The sequence below is a fragment of the Acomys russatus genome, chromosome X, assembly GCF_903995435.1.
Source record: "Acomys russatus chromosome X, mAcoRus1.1, whole genome shotgun sequence".
NCBI lineage: Eukaryota > Metazoa > Chordata > Mammalia > Rodentia > Muridae > Acomys > Acomys russatus.
The window spans coordinates 3151455-3169605 of NC_067169.1; the positions used below are offsets into that span (position 1 = coordinate 3151455).

General features: G+C 34.6%; 1 protein-coding gene across 5 annotated transcripts in view; it reads left to right on the top strand.

Annotated features, from left to right (window-relative positions):
• Positions 1 to 18151, top strand: part of Cnksr2 (connector enhancer of kinase suppressor of Ras 2) — a 255259-nt gene that overhangs the window by 111984 nt on the left and 125124 nt on the right. For all 5 annotated transcript variants that reach the window (XM_051142006.1, XM_051142007.1, XM_051142008.1 and 2 more), the window contains exons 6-7: positions 6326 to 6445; positions 16261 to 16320. In XM_051142006.1, the coding sequence (XP_050997963.1) occupies positions 6326 to 6445; positions 16261 to 16320 (180 nt within the window). The remainder of the gene's footprint in view (positions 1 to 6325; positions 6446 to 16260; positions 16321 to 18151) is intronic.

The window sequence follows — 18151 nt, forward strand, 5'->3', positions numbered from 1 at the left end:
TATGTTAAGATAGCCTCAAGGTGGCAGAGTTTGAACCTAGACAGAGCTGCAAAGTTGCTGCGAGGTTTGAATGTATGTCTAGGTTTGTGGTTGTAGCAAGACATTACCTGATGACCCCACCCCAAAAATAATCATCACTCATAGACCTTAAATTAGAAACAAGAAAATTTAACGTGTGGTAGCCCATGAAAACTTGGAGGAGAAGCCTTCTTTCCCCCTGCAGTGTCCCTTCAGTGACCTCTACTGACAAAATATATTACATTATACCCAGTGCAAGAAAGGAAATACATAAGAATACAATACAGTCCATTACCACGGAAAAGGCACTGAAGGGTAAATTTGGAGCTGAGAATTAATAAATTCCTAACTGTCACAAAACCCTACATGCCACCTTCAAATTTCTGGAGTGTATGTGTTAACATTTCTTGGAAGTTTCAGCTGTTTTGTCCTTATTTACCTAAAAAAGAAATATAATCATTAAGTTGCTCTATGTGAATCTATTTCTCAAATCTTAAGTCGCCTTCTTAATAATCTCATCTTGAGTTACCAATACATCTAAAATGTTATCCTTGAGCCTAGAAAGTAGCATACCATCTGTTAACTCCTGTCATCTACTTGGGGACCTACCACAAAGCTGGCTGTCACTGCTTCCTGATCACAAAATAACAGGCAAATAGAATAAATAGATCTCTTCTGGGTTCTACCTTATACTGTGTCCCTACCCTAATAGAGTGAAGTACATAATGTCTTTTGTTTGCTTGTTTTTAATCAAAATTCTATGTTAACTTTTTCCACAGCAGGAGGATTGCTGTGAGTTTGAGGCCAGCCTGGGCTACAAAGTGAGTCCAGGACAGCCAAAACTACCACAGAGAAACCCTGTCTCAAAAGAAATATTATATTTACACCTCTGACTTGTTCATTTATAAGATTATCATGTCATTGGAGAACAAATACTTTATTGAGCATCAAGATTTGTATGGTTTTGCTTTGACTATGCCTTTAACTCTTGTTAACTTGTACAGGTTGTTAGACCTCTCAGGATCCCCACATATTGTTTAGGAAGATAGAACAAAAAGTTTCAGTTATACTCATTGAAATTCTATGACTATGAGGATTTCAGCAATTAGAAGCTTTAGTGAGAAAATAAATGCTATCAGTTGTCAGGACCTTTACATTTCAATGTAATAATTTAGAAGGTATGATAATTCGAGTGTAATGGGCTTTGAAATAGTAATTTTAACTCACACGCTCTTACTTCTTTTATTACTTTTTCACGAGCTACAAGTGTAACATGCTTAATGTTTGTAATGCGAAGGGTACAACCTAAAATAAATAGCAGAACCAATACTCCAAGCTGTGGAATCCATAAGCATTTTATTTGGCATTTAAATCACATAGCATTTACTCTGTGATTGTTGACTTTATGGTTGGCATTAATACAGGTATGATTAAGATTCTGGTAGGATTATTTAATTTTTATTGTGCTTCTTTTTTTTCTCCACTATCTTATTTTTAAATAGATAGGTTACAAGAGGGTTTGGAGTCTTTAAGGAAATGAGTATACATGACTTTTATTTACTTGTATCTGTAGTTGATTCCTGAAGATATTTTAAACAGTCATTTCTAGACATAGATATAATTTTGACATCACATTGAAATTTATTATTCTCTTGCATTAGTTTTGAAGTTAAAAGTTATCTTTACTCATATGAATAAAAATTCTTCTTATATTGGGGAATATTTATATGAAATAAAACACTAACTTAAGTTTTGTACCTTAACTTTGTTCTTTCCACGTTATCTGTGATTGAGTGTACCTTATATTTCAATGATGCATAGTAGATAAAAGTACAGAATTTCTAGCTCAGTGCTCAGTGAGTAAATATGGTTGCCAGGAAGGCTGACAATTTTAGCTTAATATTTGGTTGAAGATGAAAACTGATGGGTTGAGTGTGTCCTCCCTCCCTTCCTTCCTCCCTCCTTTCCTTCCTTCCTTTCCCTCCATCCCTCTTCTTGTGTGTGTGTGTATACATACTCACATATTCAGATAAATGTAATAAAAAGAATTTCTAGTTCAACAAAGATCTATGGAGCACTGAGACACTGAATATTATATTTGCAAATGAAATTTATCATTTAGAATCTTTACCATTATTTGATTCAAAGTATATTTTACTAAAAAAAAAAAGCATGCATTTTGTTTTCCAAAGAAAATATAAATTTTACAGGGATACACTCTGTTCTCTAAACTATTATGAAATATTTTTTATCATTTCCCACAATAAAACTTATTCTTTTCTATGTAATTGATAATAAACCTGGGTTACTTAAACTACATGTGTATTGAATCATATATTTCATATGTATGCTATCTGCTGATCTCTTAATTTACCTTGGGTTCTGTATTTTATATCCTTTGTAGTTTGTATTCATGTAAATAAATGAAAAGTAGAAGTTGCTTTTGGTAAAGTTTTTTGTTTAACCCAGTGAGCCCAGAGTTTTTGTCTTGTTTTTTAAACTAGGTCATATGGGTGAGAATTCTGTTTTAATAAATCTCAACATTTTTCCATTTACTTGCTCCAATACATTCTGAAGAATAACTGAACAGTATTACAGTTATTTGTAAAAACAAAAATATTTCAAGTAACTTAATCATGCCTGAGTGTGCGCTACAGTTAACATAAGACTTTTCTATCCCTTATCATTTTACTGTGTTTGTATTTAGATCACTTGATAAATTTCCATTTAAAAATATAATAGGTAAAAGTTTATTTATCAAATATTATCAGATAAGTTCGGAGATAATGGAAGAATATTATATCTTTTTCTAGAATCTGTTTTCCTTCCTTTTTATTCCTTTTTATTTCTTTTTTAAATTTATTATAATTCATCAGATTACATTCCAATTGTTAGCCCATCACTTGTATCTTCCTATCCCCACTCTTCTGCCCTATTCCTCTACCCTAGGTCTGTGACAGAAGGGGACCTCCTCCCCCAACATATGATCACAGCCTATCAGGTCTCATGCTGGTAGCCTGCTTATCCTTTCTCTGCGTGCCACCAGGCCTCCCCACCAAGGAGAAGTGAACAAATAGGGGCACCATGGTTCTTGTCAGAGGCAGCCCCCCTCTCTCCCCGCAAGGATGGCGAATGAACTAGTACTGAACAGGGATCTAGGATTACTGCATGCATTGTCCTTGGTTGGTACAACAGTTTGTGCAGGCTCCCCTAGGTTCAGATCTGCTGGCCTTGATGGGCTCCCTGTACGGCTCCTGACCCCTCTGGGTTCTTCCATCCCCCCCCCATTCTTATATCTTATTAGTGGTTAATGAAATGAGGCTGTTTTGTGACTTCCCTAAAGTGACTAAGTATTGCCTATAATAAATATGTTCTGCCCAGATCTTCTTTTTCCCCTTATAGTTTTTATATTAAAATAGACAAGGTAATTCATAAGAACATATCTGAGGGGCTCCTCAATACTCTAAAATTCTAAACTACTAATTTTATTAATTCACATTTGTTATTAATATAAATGATCCCATCGAAAAATAACAGGACCAAGAAGAGACTTGATACCCTATGAGCATATAAAGGGGGAGGAAGTCCCCCTCAGTCACAGTCATAGGGGAGGGGAGTAAGGGGAAAGTGGGAGGGAGGGAGGAATGGGAGGATACAAGGGATGGGATAATCATTGAGATGTAATATGAATACATTAATAAAATGAAATTTAAAAAAAGAAAAAATAACAGGAAACTACTTATATATAAAATGTTCTTCATCATAACTAGCCTTTTCCATTGTTATTCAGGAATTAATTTTTGTCAGAATCTTGGGTAGCTTATGGCAATCCAAAAATGTAGTTATAATACTTATTGTCATTGTTTATTCTCTTTAGATTTATTTCAGAGAAGGATGAATCCTAACCACTGGACCACTAGAGAGCATCAGCTTTTCATTTTATCCGACACATATTTTAAGATGTTTTTATTTTTTGCTTTTAGAGCTAAAGATAGGAAATCATCTTCAGTGAATATTGAGAAAAAGAAAAATGTCCTTTACAAAGTGTTACCAATCATCTTCTAGAGTTAGTAGAATTGCCCTTTTGCTGCTAAAATTGCCTTAAACTTTTGAAGAAAGATGTATTCCAAGGAATACTCTAAGTTGCAAAACACTTATATATATATTATTTTTTTATTATACTATGTTTTGGCTGTGTTATCTAACACACCTCCAATGCAGACAAAACAATACAATTGAAGTTTATTAGAAACAAGCTAATAACTAATAAACACAATAATTAAGTATTCATATCAGTCTGCCAAATCAGCAACCATGCTGTTTTTTAGCCTAATTCTCAAATCTGTTCAGCTGGCTATAATAATACCTACTTCGGGACATTACAATGATAAATGAGAATGAATATGAAGTATTTTTCATTATGCCAAACATTCGTAGGCACTATACAAATAATTTCTGCTAGAAATAATATTAAATGTACTTCCCGACTCTATTAAGTTTTGAAAAATACAGTCTGGGTAGTGTTAATACAATTGAGTTTTAAAATAATAATGTAAGCCTGATATGATGGTTCACAACTGTATTACAAGCACTGGGGAGGCTGACAAAGAAGAAAGGATTCATTTTAGCTCACAGTTCCAGGTTAAAGTCCATCATTGTGGAAAATGTTACAGCAGCTAAAGCTTGATGGAGCTGGTAATATCACATCCATCATCAGAAACAGCAATGAATACTGAATACAAAAAGGCTAGTGCTCAACTAGCTTTCTTTATTCCCACACAGTCCAGAGTTCTATGGTGGGTATAGTGCTGCCATAATGGGCAGGTCATCCCACTTCAACTAACGAAATCAAGATAACCCCCACAAGCATGCCATGGTCCTATATCTCAGGTGATTCTAGATTGTCAAGTTTACAATTAACACTAACCATCACTTGTGAGGAGAAGTTTACCAAGGTGAATACCTTCATTTTAGCAAAGGTACTGAGACCTTAATATCAAAGAGAGGAAGAGGAGTGAACTTTTTATGATTGCTATGCAGTGGACTTGCTGGTGTGATTATTCATTATAAGATGGTCATGGAATTAAGAATAGTTAATTCATTTCATGTGTTATGACTAAAGACATAGGTAAGAAAAAATAGGTAAGACAAGTAAGTATTTGTCTATTATCTTTAGATAGGAGCAATATTTGGCTGTTTTAAATATGTTATCATATTTCAGATCATAAGGCTTATAAAGCAATTTTCATTGCATCATATAATTTTCTATCTGAAGAAAGCAGCCTCAAGAATATAATTAGTTTACAGACAAAATCATTGTCAGTGTGGTAATTACAAGCATGTATCCTGATCAAGCCTGTATTTTTTCTCTGTGTATTGGTGTATGTGACTAATGTCGACCTTTAGAAACTGATTAAAATGTAATCTTGAGAAACAAATGCAAAAACCCTGAGTCCCAGTATAGAGGCAAATTTAGCCTGACGGTTTCTATAGTCAAAGAAAGCTGAGCCCAGAGGGAGAAAAAGAATCACCACCTTCAAGGTAAACTAATGCAGTCATCACACAACATGTAGAACGCAGTGGAGATAGAGTATTATACATTGGTCCCCACAAAATGGTGACTTTTTCAGCAAAGAAAAAAACTTATGGAAGTGCAAAGTTTTATACAAAGGTAAACTTAATTCATAAAGTAAAGAAAATGCAAGAAGAATTAACCAAACCAGTGATACTTTTTTTATTTTTACTTTTTTGATCATTACGTAAAACACATCTGGATTTTAATATTATTTGAATTAAATTCAAACTAAATATTAAGAGGCTCTTGGATTATCAAAATTGTTAGGAAATAATTTAGGCATGATGCATTAAATAATAAAAATAATATATAACTGTAACTTGCATTAACATCCAGACATATAGTTCATATATGCATAACTTAAAAAATAGAGATGCATTTTCTGTATTATGTGTACCTGGTGACCTTTTATATAAGAATTTTTAAAGAATAAAATGCTAGTTGACATTCTTCAACTGTATGTTTTTCCTCCTTTAAAAAAAATTGTAATAGGGGCTAGAAAGAAAGCTCGGTGATTAAGAGTAAGTTTAGTTTTCAGTACCCACATTCAGTAGCTCACAGCTACCTGTATCCAGCTCTAGTGGTATCTGATGCCTATGAGGCCATCATCATCATGTTCACACACACGTGCAACTAAAACTCAAATGAAACTTTTAAACACTATAATGAATGGTTCCCTGTATACGTTACATACAACATGTGTTTACCAAAACCTTTCTCTTTCACCTCTAGTGTAAAACTCTTTCTGGAGTCTGTGACCACATCATATCCTTGTCATCAGATCCTCTGGTTTCACAGTCTGCTCACCTGGAAGTGATTCAGCTGGCAAATATCAAGCCAAGTGAAGGGCTGGTAAGGAATTTCATGTTTATCAAAGCCATCATCCATCAGCACACAGCAAATGATGTGAGCCTAGAAGTGGCCTCCAAATGTAAATGCCTATGATTTTCCACAGAATCTCTCACTTCTTTTCATTTCCTAGCGAAGTCAAGGTAGTGGGAGAGTGTCATAAAAGAAACCTTTAAAAGACAAATCAATTAAAATGAAAGAAATGAAAGTAGTAATTTCTTAATTATCTCGTTTAATTGAGTAATCATTGGTTGCATTGCTTTCACCAATTACATTTTCTTAGCTTGGAGACAAAATTTAAGAGTTTTATAGTAAGCACAACATTACTTGCCACTTAAGTAGATCTTTTGTTTATTTTACTTTGATTTATTCTGGTTTTAATAGATCTTTTCCTGCATTTGGTAGGTAGTTAAAGTCACATATTTGTGTGTGAATGCATGTTAGTTATATGTATATTAGTGTATGTATATGTGTGTCTAGGCAGGCATGACTGATTGTACATGCACATGTTGGGGTCAGGTTTTAACATTGAGTGTCCTCCTCTGTTGTTTTTAGCAAAACTGTCTATTTTACTAATGAAGGCTCCAGAGCCAGATGCGGGGGTGAAAGCCTGATAGCTCAGAAAGGCAGAGAGAGCACCAAACTGACCTTCCTCCTTAACAGACATCCCAAAGGAAGGAATGCTTCTTCCCTGACACCATCTCATAAAAAATCTCACACTGAATGTCCCTCCCTTTTACATTCTATGTGTCTCTCTAGATGTCCTCCTCTTACTCTCTATGATTCTTTTCTATGTTCACTTCCTGTTGACTGGTTATTTGGTCCACCTCTTGACCTATGGTTGACTTTATTTAATCCCATTTACAGTATTCAAGCAGAAAGTTCTTGGATTAAAGGCATGTGCTAAGGATGAGCCACACCATAACTAGAAGCATTTTTCTGGTAAACAAAACAATCTTGGGGTTCACAATGTGATCAAATAACCTACAACAGTCCTCAACTGTTTTGTCCCTCTCTCTGGTTTGAACACTCTTTTCTTTTTCATTTTTGGTTTTTTGAGACAGAGGTTCCCTGTGTAGTTTTAGCTATCCTGGAACTCACTCTGTAGACCAGGCTGGCCTCAAACTTATAAATCCACCAGAGTGGATCCCAGAGTGTTGGGATTAAAGGCATGCACTACCACCCCCCTGTGCTTTCTCTTTTTAATTTTGAGACAAGAGTATCTTACTAAATAAATCTGGAGCTCACCAGACTGACTAGCTCACTAGGCTGACAGTCCGACAAGCACCTCAATACCTCCTGTTTCTCTCAGCACTGAGATTACAGGCAGGTTCCCCATGCCTGACATTCTGTGTGGGTGCTGGAGGTCTGAACTCAGGTCATTATACTTACTTTACAATCTTTACCCACTAGCCCATCTCCCCAGAAACTATGTTTATGAATTGATCCATTCAAATTTTCACATCTCTTGTTATAAGAATTGAATAAACAATATTGCTACCACTAGGCTAACATTCATGAAAGGCACTGATAAATTTTTATGTTAATAGTTTGTTCAATTTGTTAAAATATATTAATTATCAAGCTAAGTCAAGGAAGAGCTTTTTAAATATTCCATTAGAAAGCAAGTATGTAAAACTGATATGGATGAGGAAGACACAGACACACTAAACAGAAACTAGCTCGAACACATTTAACTGCAACATACTTATTTTTCTTTAGTTTCATCCTGTGATGTTCTATACTTTCTCCCCATAGATAATGATATTCTAAAAAAAATAGAAATCTTAGAAACAAACATACGTTTAATGATCTCTAAGTAGGTTTTAACTTTTATGTGGCTTTTCCACACATATATGTGTATATGTCTTTAAGGAAAATCTGTATTGATTATCAGTGATATTTAATTTGAGGTCATCCATGTATTCTATACAATGACTTCTCTTGTTAGTTGTCAAATTGACTCTGGGTGTTTATATTTGGATTTTATGAGTGATTTTATGAGAAGATGAAAATCAAATGTAACATAATGATTACATGACATCATACAAGCTGTAATTATTATATCTAATATTGACTTTTTAAAAAGCTTATTTCTAATATTTGTAAGCTTATATAAAGAAACCTTTATGATTTAGAATTCTCATTTTACCACTTTCCCCTCTTATCTGAAGTTTATTTTCTGTGTTTTCCTAAAATATTAAATATTAAATGTGAATTCCAGAAATAAACAATTGTTATATTTGACTTACATATCATTTTTGAGTAGTGTGATTAAATCCTCATGCCTACTCATCTGGGGCATGAATTGTCCTTTTGTCCAGCTTAGCTATACTATGTATGATACCCACTCCTTGGCTATTTAATAGCTATTGAGGTTATTAAAGTAAAGGCATGATATCCTTAATCATCTCTTATTTAGCTTATAATAAATAGCTGCAATTACAGAAATAGTGGTGCTAGAAAATCAGATATGCTAAGGAGAGACCATAAAATGATTCGTATAGCTGATAAACTAAAACTATATGATACTTTAAAGAGAAGGAAATTACATTCATATTACCATTAATTCAGTATATTATCAGAATTGTTCTATTTTATTATTAGGTATTTAAAATTAAAATTCACCATAACTATGGTTATATAAGTAAAAAAATACATATACATACTATGTTTGATAACTATCCGTACTTCCAGATAAATCCTATGCTTTTGGAACATATCCACTTATGAATGAGGAGATGACTGTGCTCTGTTTGGTTACCTTTACAAAAAGTAATTTTGTTTCTGAAAATAAAAGCACCCTTCAATGTATAATATTAAGTATTTTTCTTTCTCCATCTCCTTTCTAAGTTATTTTCAATGAAATATCTTCTTAGAGAGCATAATGTGCACAATAAAAAATATGAACTAATACAACATTAGGTTAGATTAGACTTTGGGAATCTGGACTAAAATATTTTACATAAAATATGAGCAGTCTTAGGAAGGTGGGGGAATAAATTTAACTTCTGTGGCCTTGATTTTGTCACAGATTTAAAAAATGGGGCAAGAGTAGATCATCTTTAGATGTTCCTTTGAGCTTTATGACTCTGTGATGCTAAAGAGTGTTGTTTGAAGAAAATCACAAAGTTTTCCCTCTAATTTGCACCAAAATCATGGAAAACAATAGATATGAGAAGTGAGCCTATTAGGAGACAATTGTCAGAGTCTAGCCGTCCCAAGCACAAGCAGGGTCAAAACTGAATTCATATTCCCAGGCCCCAGAACCAACTCCTAGCCTGCTTCTTCAGGTGTTCATGTTTATCTGTTAACCATTAAAGAATGCAAAGAGGGAAGTTGCCAGTTATCTAAACTAAGGCACGCTAGTTGTAAATTTATTGTCTGTCATGACTTAGCTGACTACATGCAGCTTACCCACTCCTTTGTTTCCTTATCATTCCGAATTTCCAGCCAAAAGTCCAGGAGGGGACTTGACTACAAAAGCTGAGTTGAGAACCCTGAAACTAGGTGATCCAGATAAGGTCTAGTCATCAAAATTCTTTTCCTTGCTCAACCCCTTGTGTCAAAATATGGTTGGACAATGCCACAGCCTTCCCCACTCCCTCTGACTTTGTGGTTCCATCCTTTACAAATGCTGTGCAATTTCCTCTCAGGGTTACAGTTCAGCTATTGAGTCTGTTCTGTGACCCTGATCAATCAGTAGCAAGCTGAGTACACTAAAATTATTGTCATCTGCTTAAATACTAAGATGAATGTTCAAAGACAGAGTCAGCTCCTAACTCTGTGCTGTTGTCCCGACTGGTCAGGTTTTGCTGCCTAATTCAAATTAAAATCTTGCTGTGCTGGACTCTTGTGAGTGCTTGGGTTGTTTTGGTTTTTTGGAGCCCAACAAGCCAAAGCTAATTGATAGACTTTATGAACCATTTATTTTCTCTAGGAAGATATAGCCACTGGAGAGATCTTTTTAAATGTAACGTAGGTCTGTATCTGCTTATTGGAATAGACATAGAGTTAAAATGGCAAGAACCAAAAATCTAAATAGTTTGGAAAAAAACTTTCAGAGAAAAGGGGAAAAATAGAATTAGGGTAGATGGTAGAAGTACTTTCCATTTGCCTTTTATTTTCCTCGCAAACCTACAGAGTATTTGTTTTCTCACTTTGTAAGAAAAGAACAACGGATTCTTAACCATTGTTTTGTATAAAATAATAACCAGACAGGGATTTATGAGGTAAACCTAAGTAAAATATATCTGGTAAATATTTTTAAATGATCCTTTTTCCAAATTTGAAATTATTAGAGGGAGGTATGATCGGCTTAACAGGGTAATTTTAAACTTGAAGTTGCTTTAAGGACCTCATTTGTAAAGGACAGTGGGTAATAATACATCAACTGAGTTGAGATTTCACAGGGAGAGAAACAAAAACCTAAAATGTTGAATATAAACTGAAGGAATTCAGGGTGAGCCTCTTGTGATTCATATCAAATTTGCAAAAGATTGGAGGCCTTACATGAGTTATTCAAGATGCTATTTAAAAAATGCACTCACTTTTGAATACCCTTCATAGGTCATGTTTAAAATAAATCAGCCAATGGTCAGAATATTCTCCACAGTTGAGTGGAGAGTGTGATACGACTTTCTCACGTACTCTGGTGCCTCACATTTGACCATGTCCCCTGGAGGGGGAGACCTGGTGGCACTCAGAGGAAGGACAGCAAGTAGCCAAGAAGAGACTTGATACCCTATGAGAATATATAGGGGGAGGTAATCCCCCTCAGGAACAGTCATAGTGGAGGGGAATAATGGGAAAATGGGAGGGAGGAATGGGAGGATACAAGGGATGGGATAAACATTGAGATGTAACAAGAATAAATTAATAAAAAAAATTCAAGCTACAAAAAAAAAAATCAGTTTGAGAATTTGACTAACAGTCAGCAAGGGCTTAACCAAAGGAAATGTCTAAAAGGCAAGTACAGGTGAAACACTGGGAACAAGTGTGCTCAGTTGTGATTTGCTTTAAAAACAATACTTAGAAAATTAAAATTGGGAAATGAGATCTATTAAAATGACAAACAAGAGATAATGAGTTGAAAAGTGGAGCCTGTATGCATCCTTGAGAATGCTTCTTAACTTCAGGTGTCCCTCTCTTGTGAGGCCTTTGAACTGTTTCCAAATATGCCTTATTTTACCATTTCGACTATTAGGCTGCTTTGACTGTTGTTGTTTAACTGGTATTTGGAGATTAAGTAAAGGAAATGTCAATTTAACAAGATGAGCAGTGGCAAGGGAGCTGTTCAAATCAACCCCAGAAATAATTCTACACCCCCCCAAGGAAAACAAAAAGGGAAAATAAGAGAAATGGCTTTAATGAAATACAAGGCCAGTATTCATCACATTTTCAGAAAAAAAAATTAGTAGTGGGGTATATTTTCTGTGAATTTTTAATCATTTAAAAGGTGATTAGTTTGAAGCTATTCCAAGTTTCTTCTCTTTCTTTTGGTGTCCACATTTTCATCATTTTTCTAATTATTGCTACCCAGGAGAAATTAAAAGGATAAATAAATTTTATTATTAAAAGCAGTTATAGCAAATGATTTTTTGAAATTAGAAATGAAAATACTATATAAAATATCTTTCTTCTTCTGCCATTTTAAAATCATACTTACTATCCTATTGTGCATGAATATGAAGTTTTAGAGTTGAACTCTATCTCTATATATATCTACACCTACTCTTAATCATTTTAATGTTGTTTTGAGGTGAGGTCTCACTATATATCCCTGGCTGGCCTTGAACTCAATATGTAGACCAGGCTGACCCCTGCCTTCAGAATTCTGGGAATAAAGGCTTATACCCACCATGCTCTACACTAACTTTATTTGGATATTTACATTCATCTTAAAAGTATCCTTGATATAAATTATATAACACTATTATGAGCCCATCAATGATATAATCCTGTTACTTTTTAAATTTCCTAGTTTCTGCCATAGTTATACATATTATTTCCTAAATCACAGATTATTTCCATAAGTTTCATGATCCCGGAATTTTAGTTCATTTACCAGTTATATTAGCATACAAATTTTCTTTTGTCTTTTTTAACATGTTTAGTGTTTTATTTTATTATTTAATTTCTTTTTTAAAAATTTGTTCACTTTTCATCCCATTTGTAGCCCGCTCCCTGGTCGCCTCCCAGGCCCACCTTTCATTCCTCAGCTCCCCTTCCCTACTCCCCTAGTCCTCAGAAAGGGGGAGTCCTCCTCCCCATCATCTGACCTCAACCTATCAAGTCTCATCTGGACTGCCTGCATCCTTTTCCTCTGTTGCCTAGTAAGGCCACCCTACCAGGGAGAAGTAATTAACATGGGACAAGAGTCCACGTCAGAAGTAGTCCCTACTCCCCATATTATGGGACCCACAAGGAGACTGCTGCCTGTCTACTACATCTGAGCAAGAGGGTCTAGCTCCAAACCATGCATGGTCCTTGGATGGTCAGTCTCTGCAGCACCCCCATTCCTGCCCCGATTTGTTGGTTCCATTAATCTCCTTGTGGAGCTCCTGTCCCTCCCCTAAGGTCCTTCTCCCCCAACTCTTCCATAAGACTCCCTGAGCTCTACCCCAAAGTTTGGCTGTGAGTCTCAGCATCTGCTTCAATCCTTCATTGGGTGGAATCTTTCAGAGGACCTTTATAGTACGCTTCCTTCCTGTTCTTCTCTTCAGCTATTTCTGGTGTCTATTCTGTTTGCCCTTCTGAATGAGAATTAAGCATTCTCCCTAGAGTACTGCTTGTTATTTAGCTTCCTTAGGTCTGTGGATTGTGGTGTGGTTATTCTGTATTATGTGGTTAATATCTGCTTATAAGTGAGTATATACAATGTCTCTTTCTGGGTCTGGGTTACATCACTCAAGATGACCTGTTCTAGTTCCATCCATTTGCCTGCAAATTTCAAGATTTCCTTGTTTTTAATAGCTGAGTAGTATTCCGTTGTGTAAATGTACAATTGCTTTATCCATTCTTTGGTTGAAGGAGATCTAGGTTGTTTCCAGCTTCTGATTATTACGAATGAAGCTGCTATGAACATAATTGAGCAGTTGTCCTTGTTGTATGGTGGACCATCTTTCAGGTATATGCCCAGGAGTGGTATTTCTTGGTCTTCAGGTCAAACTATTCCCAGTTTTCTGGAAAGTGCCAGATTGATTTCCAAAGTAGTTGTTTGCACTCCTCAAAACTTTTCTAGAACCATTTCAAACACTTACCAGATACCTGTAATTTATAATCAATATACTCCTTATTGAAATATTTGTAGAAAGAAATGTGATCAGCCTTTACTGAACATTATCAAAGGATACGTTTGTAAAATATCTAGTTTCAAGCATAGTTACGCATTTAAACTTTACTGTGCATAGTACATATATGCCAAGGTTATCTTAATCTTTTATAGTGTATTTCAACAGCTAGAAGTGTAGTTGAATGTAGAGTGCTTGTCTTGCATGAATGAGGCCTGTAGAGTGATTCCTAAGAATTTGACAAAATAATAAACATTAATCGGGAATTGTGTTTTAATAAGAAAAATGCATTAGCTCTCCCATAAATAATTCCAAAAATCGGGAGCCTAGTGTTTGAAGGTGTGTCTGGATTCAGAAATAAGACCTGATTTTACTACCTTAGGCTGACTCTTCAGGCCTTCTGTGCCCAGTTCCCTTACCACTAAAGCAGGGTCAATGGTAACTACACCACATAGACTTTCATAAAATAAATGTAATATAATTAAAACAGGCTTTGGCACATTGTAATAGGTATAAGTGGTGAGGGGATGGGTGGATGGATGGATGAATAGATGGATAATTGTAAATGATGTTGATTTTTTTTAAGTCCAAATATTATGTTTTATTTTTGGTGCTGTTTCCCACTTTGTTTACTCACACTCCTTTTTTTAATAGCCTTGGTTCACCTGGGGCAGGGCAGATATTCATCTCCTAAACTACCTCCCATATCTCCTTGCCCCAATCCCATGCCATCTGCTTCTGATAATTTCTATCAAGCTACCTACCATCCATAATCCCAAATACATGCTAATGTTCCTCATCTGGGCTAAATCCACACCAGCCATGTGCTTCTCCTCCACCTAATCCATGGCAGCCTCCTTCCTTCTTCTACTCTCAATTTTTTAATGTAAAAGTCTAAAAACAAAATGTAGTATTTACCTCTTATATTGTTTACAATCATTTATTGATTTGATAAAACCCTTTATTAGCTAGTGTTAATGACAATCATTCTCTACGTTTTCTAATATTAAAACCATTTGCTTCCCAATAAGTAATGAGATAAATATTAACTCAAAAGTATGTATGTCATACATTATCACCAATATAAGATTGAAGGTTGCCATATTGTTATGGTCAAAAATAAATAGCCAATTTGTCAATTAATTTCCATGTATATATTTGTTTGGGTTATCTGTTATATATTAAATTATGGACTTTCAATTAAGAAATAAGAGTTCACTGGTAAACAGCCTTCTTTTAAAATTACATTCATTTCATTTCTCATTTAAAGCTCAATGCTCAACAGTTTTTGGAACTATTAGCCTTTTATGTGTGGCAAATTAAAATGACTTTTTAGAATAAAACAATTACCTAGTCATTTCTTGGTCTTTCCATACAATTAACATTTCTGCTTCATTTTTCTTTTTTCTTTTCACTGAAATCATGGGTATATTTGGATAACTAAATATATAAGAAACATAAAAGTATGACAGAGTAATATAGAAATTGATTTCATTACATAAATATTAAACATATGCTTTTCTACAAACGTGTTATTGTTAAATCATATATCAGAAATCTTAATCTAAGATTAAGAAAAAAAATGCTACAAAATAAAGGAAGAAAATACAGGATGCTACAATATAGCAAAACAAAGTTTATATAAGTAAGGTTTTATTACTGTTTCACCTTCAGCTAATTACAGCTATAATTAACATATGTCAATAACATAAATACAAAAATTTGAATTTCCATTATAATCTATATTATTTTGCCACATAATATACAGTATGGATTTTAAAAGAACTGAGCTATGTTCAGGACATTGAAATACCATGATGAATTTTATATGTTGAAAGCAATTTAATTTATCAAGTAGTTACTTGATTGAGTTTAGACTGCTTTTTTTCTTTGGTTGGTTTTTCAATATAAGGATTCCCTGTGTAGCCTTGGCTGTCCTGGATTTACTTTGTAAACTAGGCTGGCCTCAAACTCACCAAGATCTGCCTTCCTCTGCCTCCCCAAGTGCTGGGATTAAAGACGTGCACCACCACACCTGGCTGAGTATAGGCTTCTTTATACAACCTTTAGAAACCAGAACATTCTCATAGCAAGTTCTACTATTTTTCATTAATCAATTAATTAATTTACTTTACATCTGGATTGGAACTTCCCCTCCCTCCTCTCCTCTCAGTCCCACCCTCTCAACCTCCAGCCCCCTATGCTCCCTCCCTTTCTCCTCAGAGGAGGAGAGACTTCCCATAAATATCAACCTATCTTGTTCAGATCAAGTTGTAGTAAGTCTGGGCCTATCTTCTATTGAGGATAGACAAGGCTATTCAGTTCCATTCACTTAGGGGAAAGGAATCCAAAGGCAGACAACAGAGTCAGAGACAGCTCCTGCTGTTAAAACTCCCACATGCAGACCAAACTTACATAGTAATTTCATACCAGTTTACAGAAGCATTGTTAACTCATTAATAAAATTACATTATATTTGAAAATATATCCATTGCTTCACTTTTTCTGATCCTGTCTTTTTCTTAGGGTATGTATATTAAATCGACATATGATGGCCTCCATGTAATTACTGGAACCACAGAAAATGTAAGTATTAAATCATTTCCTATTTGAGTATATGTGTATTTCACATGATTTAATTTAAATCTTGACTAAAATAACATATGATCATTATATATAAAAATACTAAGTAGATTCTGGATGCATTCGAATTCCCTTCATTTTATTTAGTTTAGAATAGTTACTTAGAGAAAATAAGATGTTTTCTTTTTGAGTTTTTGTTTTGTTTTGTTTTTAATAACAAATATTTATTGAGAAACTTGCAGGGGTCAACAACAGATCATCTTGCTTGCATCTCATTTAATCTTCACAATAATTGTGTCTGGTAAATATTGTTATTATAGCTTCCCATTTTACAAATAAAGGTTTACGAGGTCACATATCTTGGAAGTGTGGGGCTAAGGCTGTATGTCAGATGAGTCAGAACAGCTGCACACGAGGTTAAACTTCTCTTATTTTTGTGGTAGGTAATCATTTTAAGTACTTCCCTAAGGGTGATCCAATAGACCATCCTGTGATTGGCTGGTTTAAGGCGGGTTGTCACAGCAGAAAGCTGTGGGTTTTCTGATTGGATACTACTAGTTCAGAAGAAGGTGCTGCATCCCTAGAATGTTGTAAGCTGACATGCAGGTGCTGAGAATCGAACCCAGGCTCTTTACGAAAGTGACATTTGCTCTTAAGCACTGAGTCATCTCTCCAGCCCCAAGCTTTATTTATTTTTTTAAGATGGTTTCTTTTTGAAACCAGAGAGCTACCATTGTTAAGTACTTTTTGGTTCATGATAAGTTATTGTGACAACTAAGATGATCTACTTCATCTGTCAAATAGTTTTAAGAAACCCAATTGATACGAGAAACATCAAATCATTCATGTTTTCTGGATACTTGCAGAATAACTTGGCTCCGTCCATTGAGGTGTAGCTGAATAGTTTTAACACTAAGATTCCTGAGCTGGCAGCATCAATCTACTTTGAGAGCTTGCTGGAAATTTAAATTCTCAAGTTCTATCACAGACCCAGGATCCTAGGGAGCATCCTTCTTTAATAAAGCTATTCTAACAGGTGTTCTGACTAAAATTTTGGGGAAAAAAATTGTCAGCAATACAAGGCATACTTGATTGTTGTAAAGAGCAAATAAGCAAGTTAAAGACAATGCCACACAGAAATATAGCTATGCTCCAAAAAGTGAGATATAAATATGTTAAGTAAGGCATTAACACGATTAGCATAATTGAAATTAAATGACAAAAAAATCATTATCCTTGCACATAATTATCCAAGATTTCTCTTACATAAGCAGGTGATAAGCTTTGATTATGTTGTTATAGTCTTTTAGAGATTGAGACAAATTGCCTGTTTATGCTGTGTTACTATGAAAAAAACTATGATGTGATTAAGTTCATCTCAATTAGCACTGATCTCAATGGTTTCTTCTTTGAAATCAAACTTTTCTTCAACTGGTATGCCTATAAAGTAGTTAATTATTGATTTAAATTCTCTTGTTTCTTGTTGAAAGTGAAACATTTTGTAATTGGAAAGTTGTAGCACCTTTACATTATATATTAAAAATGGACACCATAAATCAGTAAAATGCATGTTGTGAAATATTTCATAATTTGAAATTTAGTAAGACACTATACACTATACCTTTGCCATCACTGTATAATTTACTTGAGTATTCATTAGATCACTCTTATACTCGGTCATTTAACAAGCCCATCTTCAGCTCTGCTGTGTTCTAGGCAAGGTACTAAGCATTGGAAGAATATTTATAATAAACTATTTCCATTGAAAAGTGGAAAATATGTAGGGATTCAACCACATGAACAGGTATTATGATTCTCTGGCTAAACAAAGGAA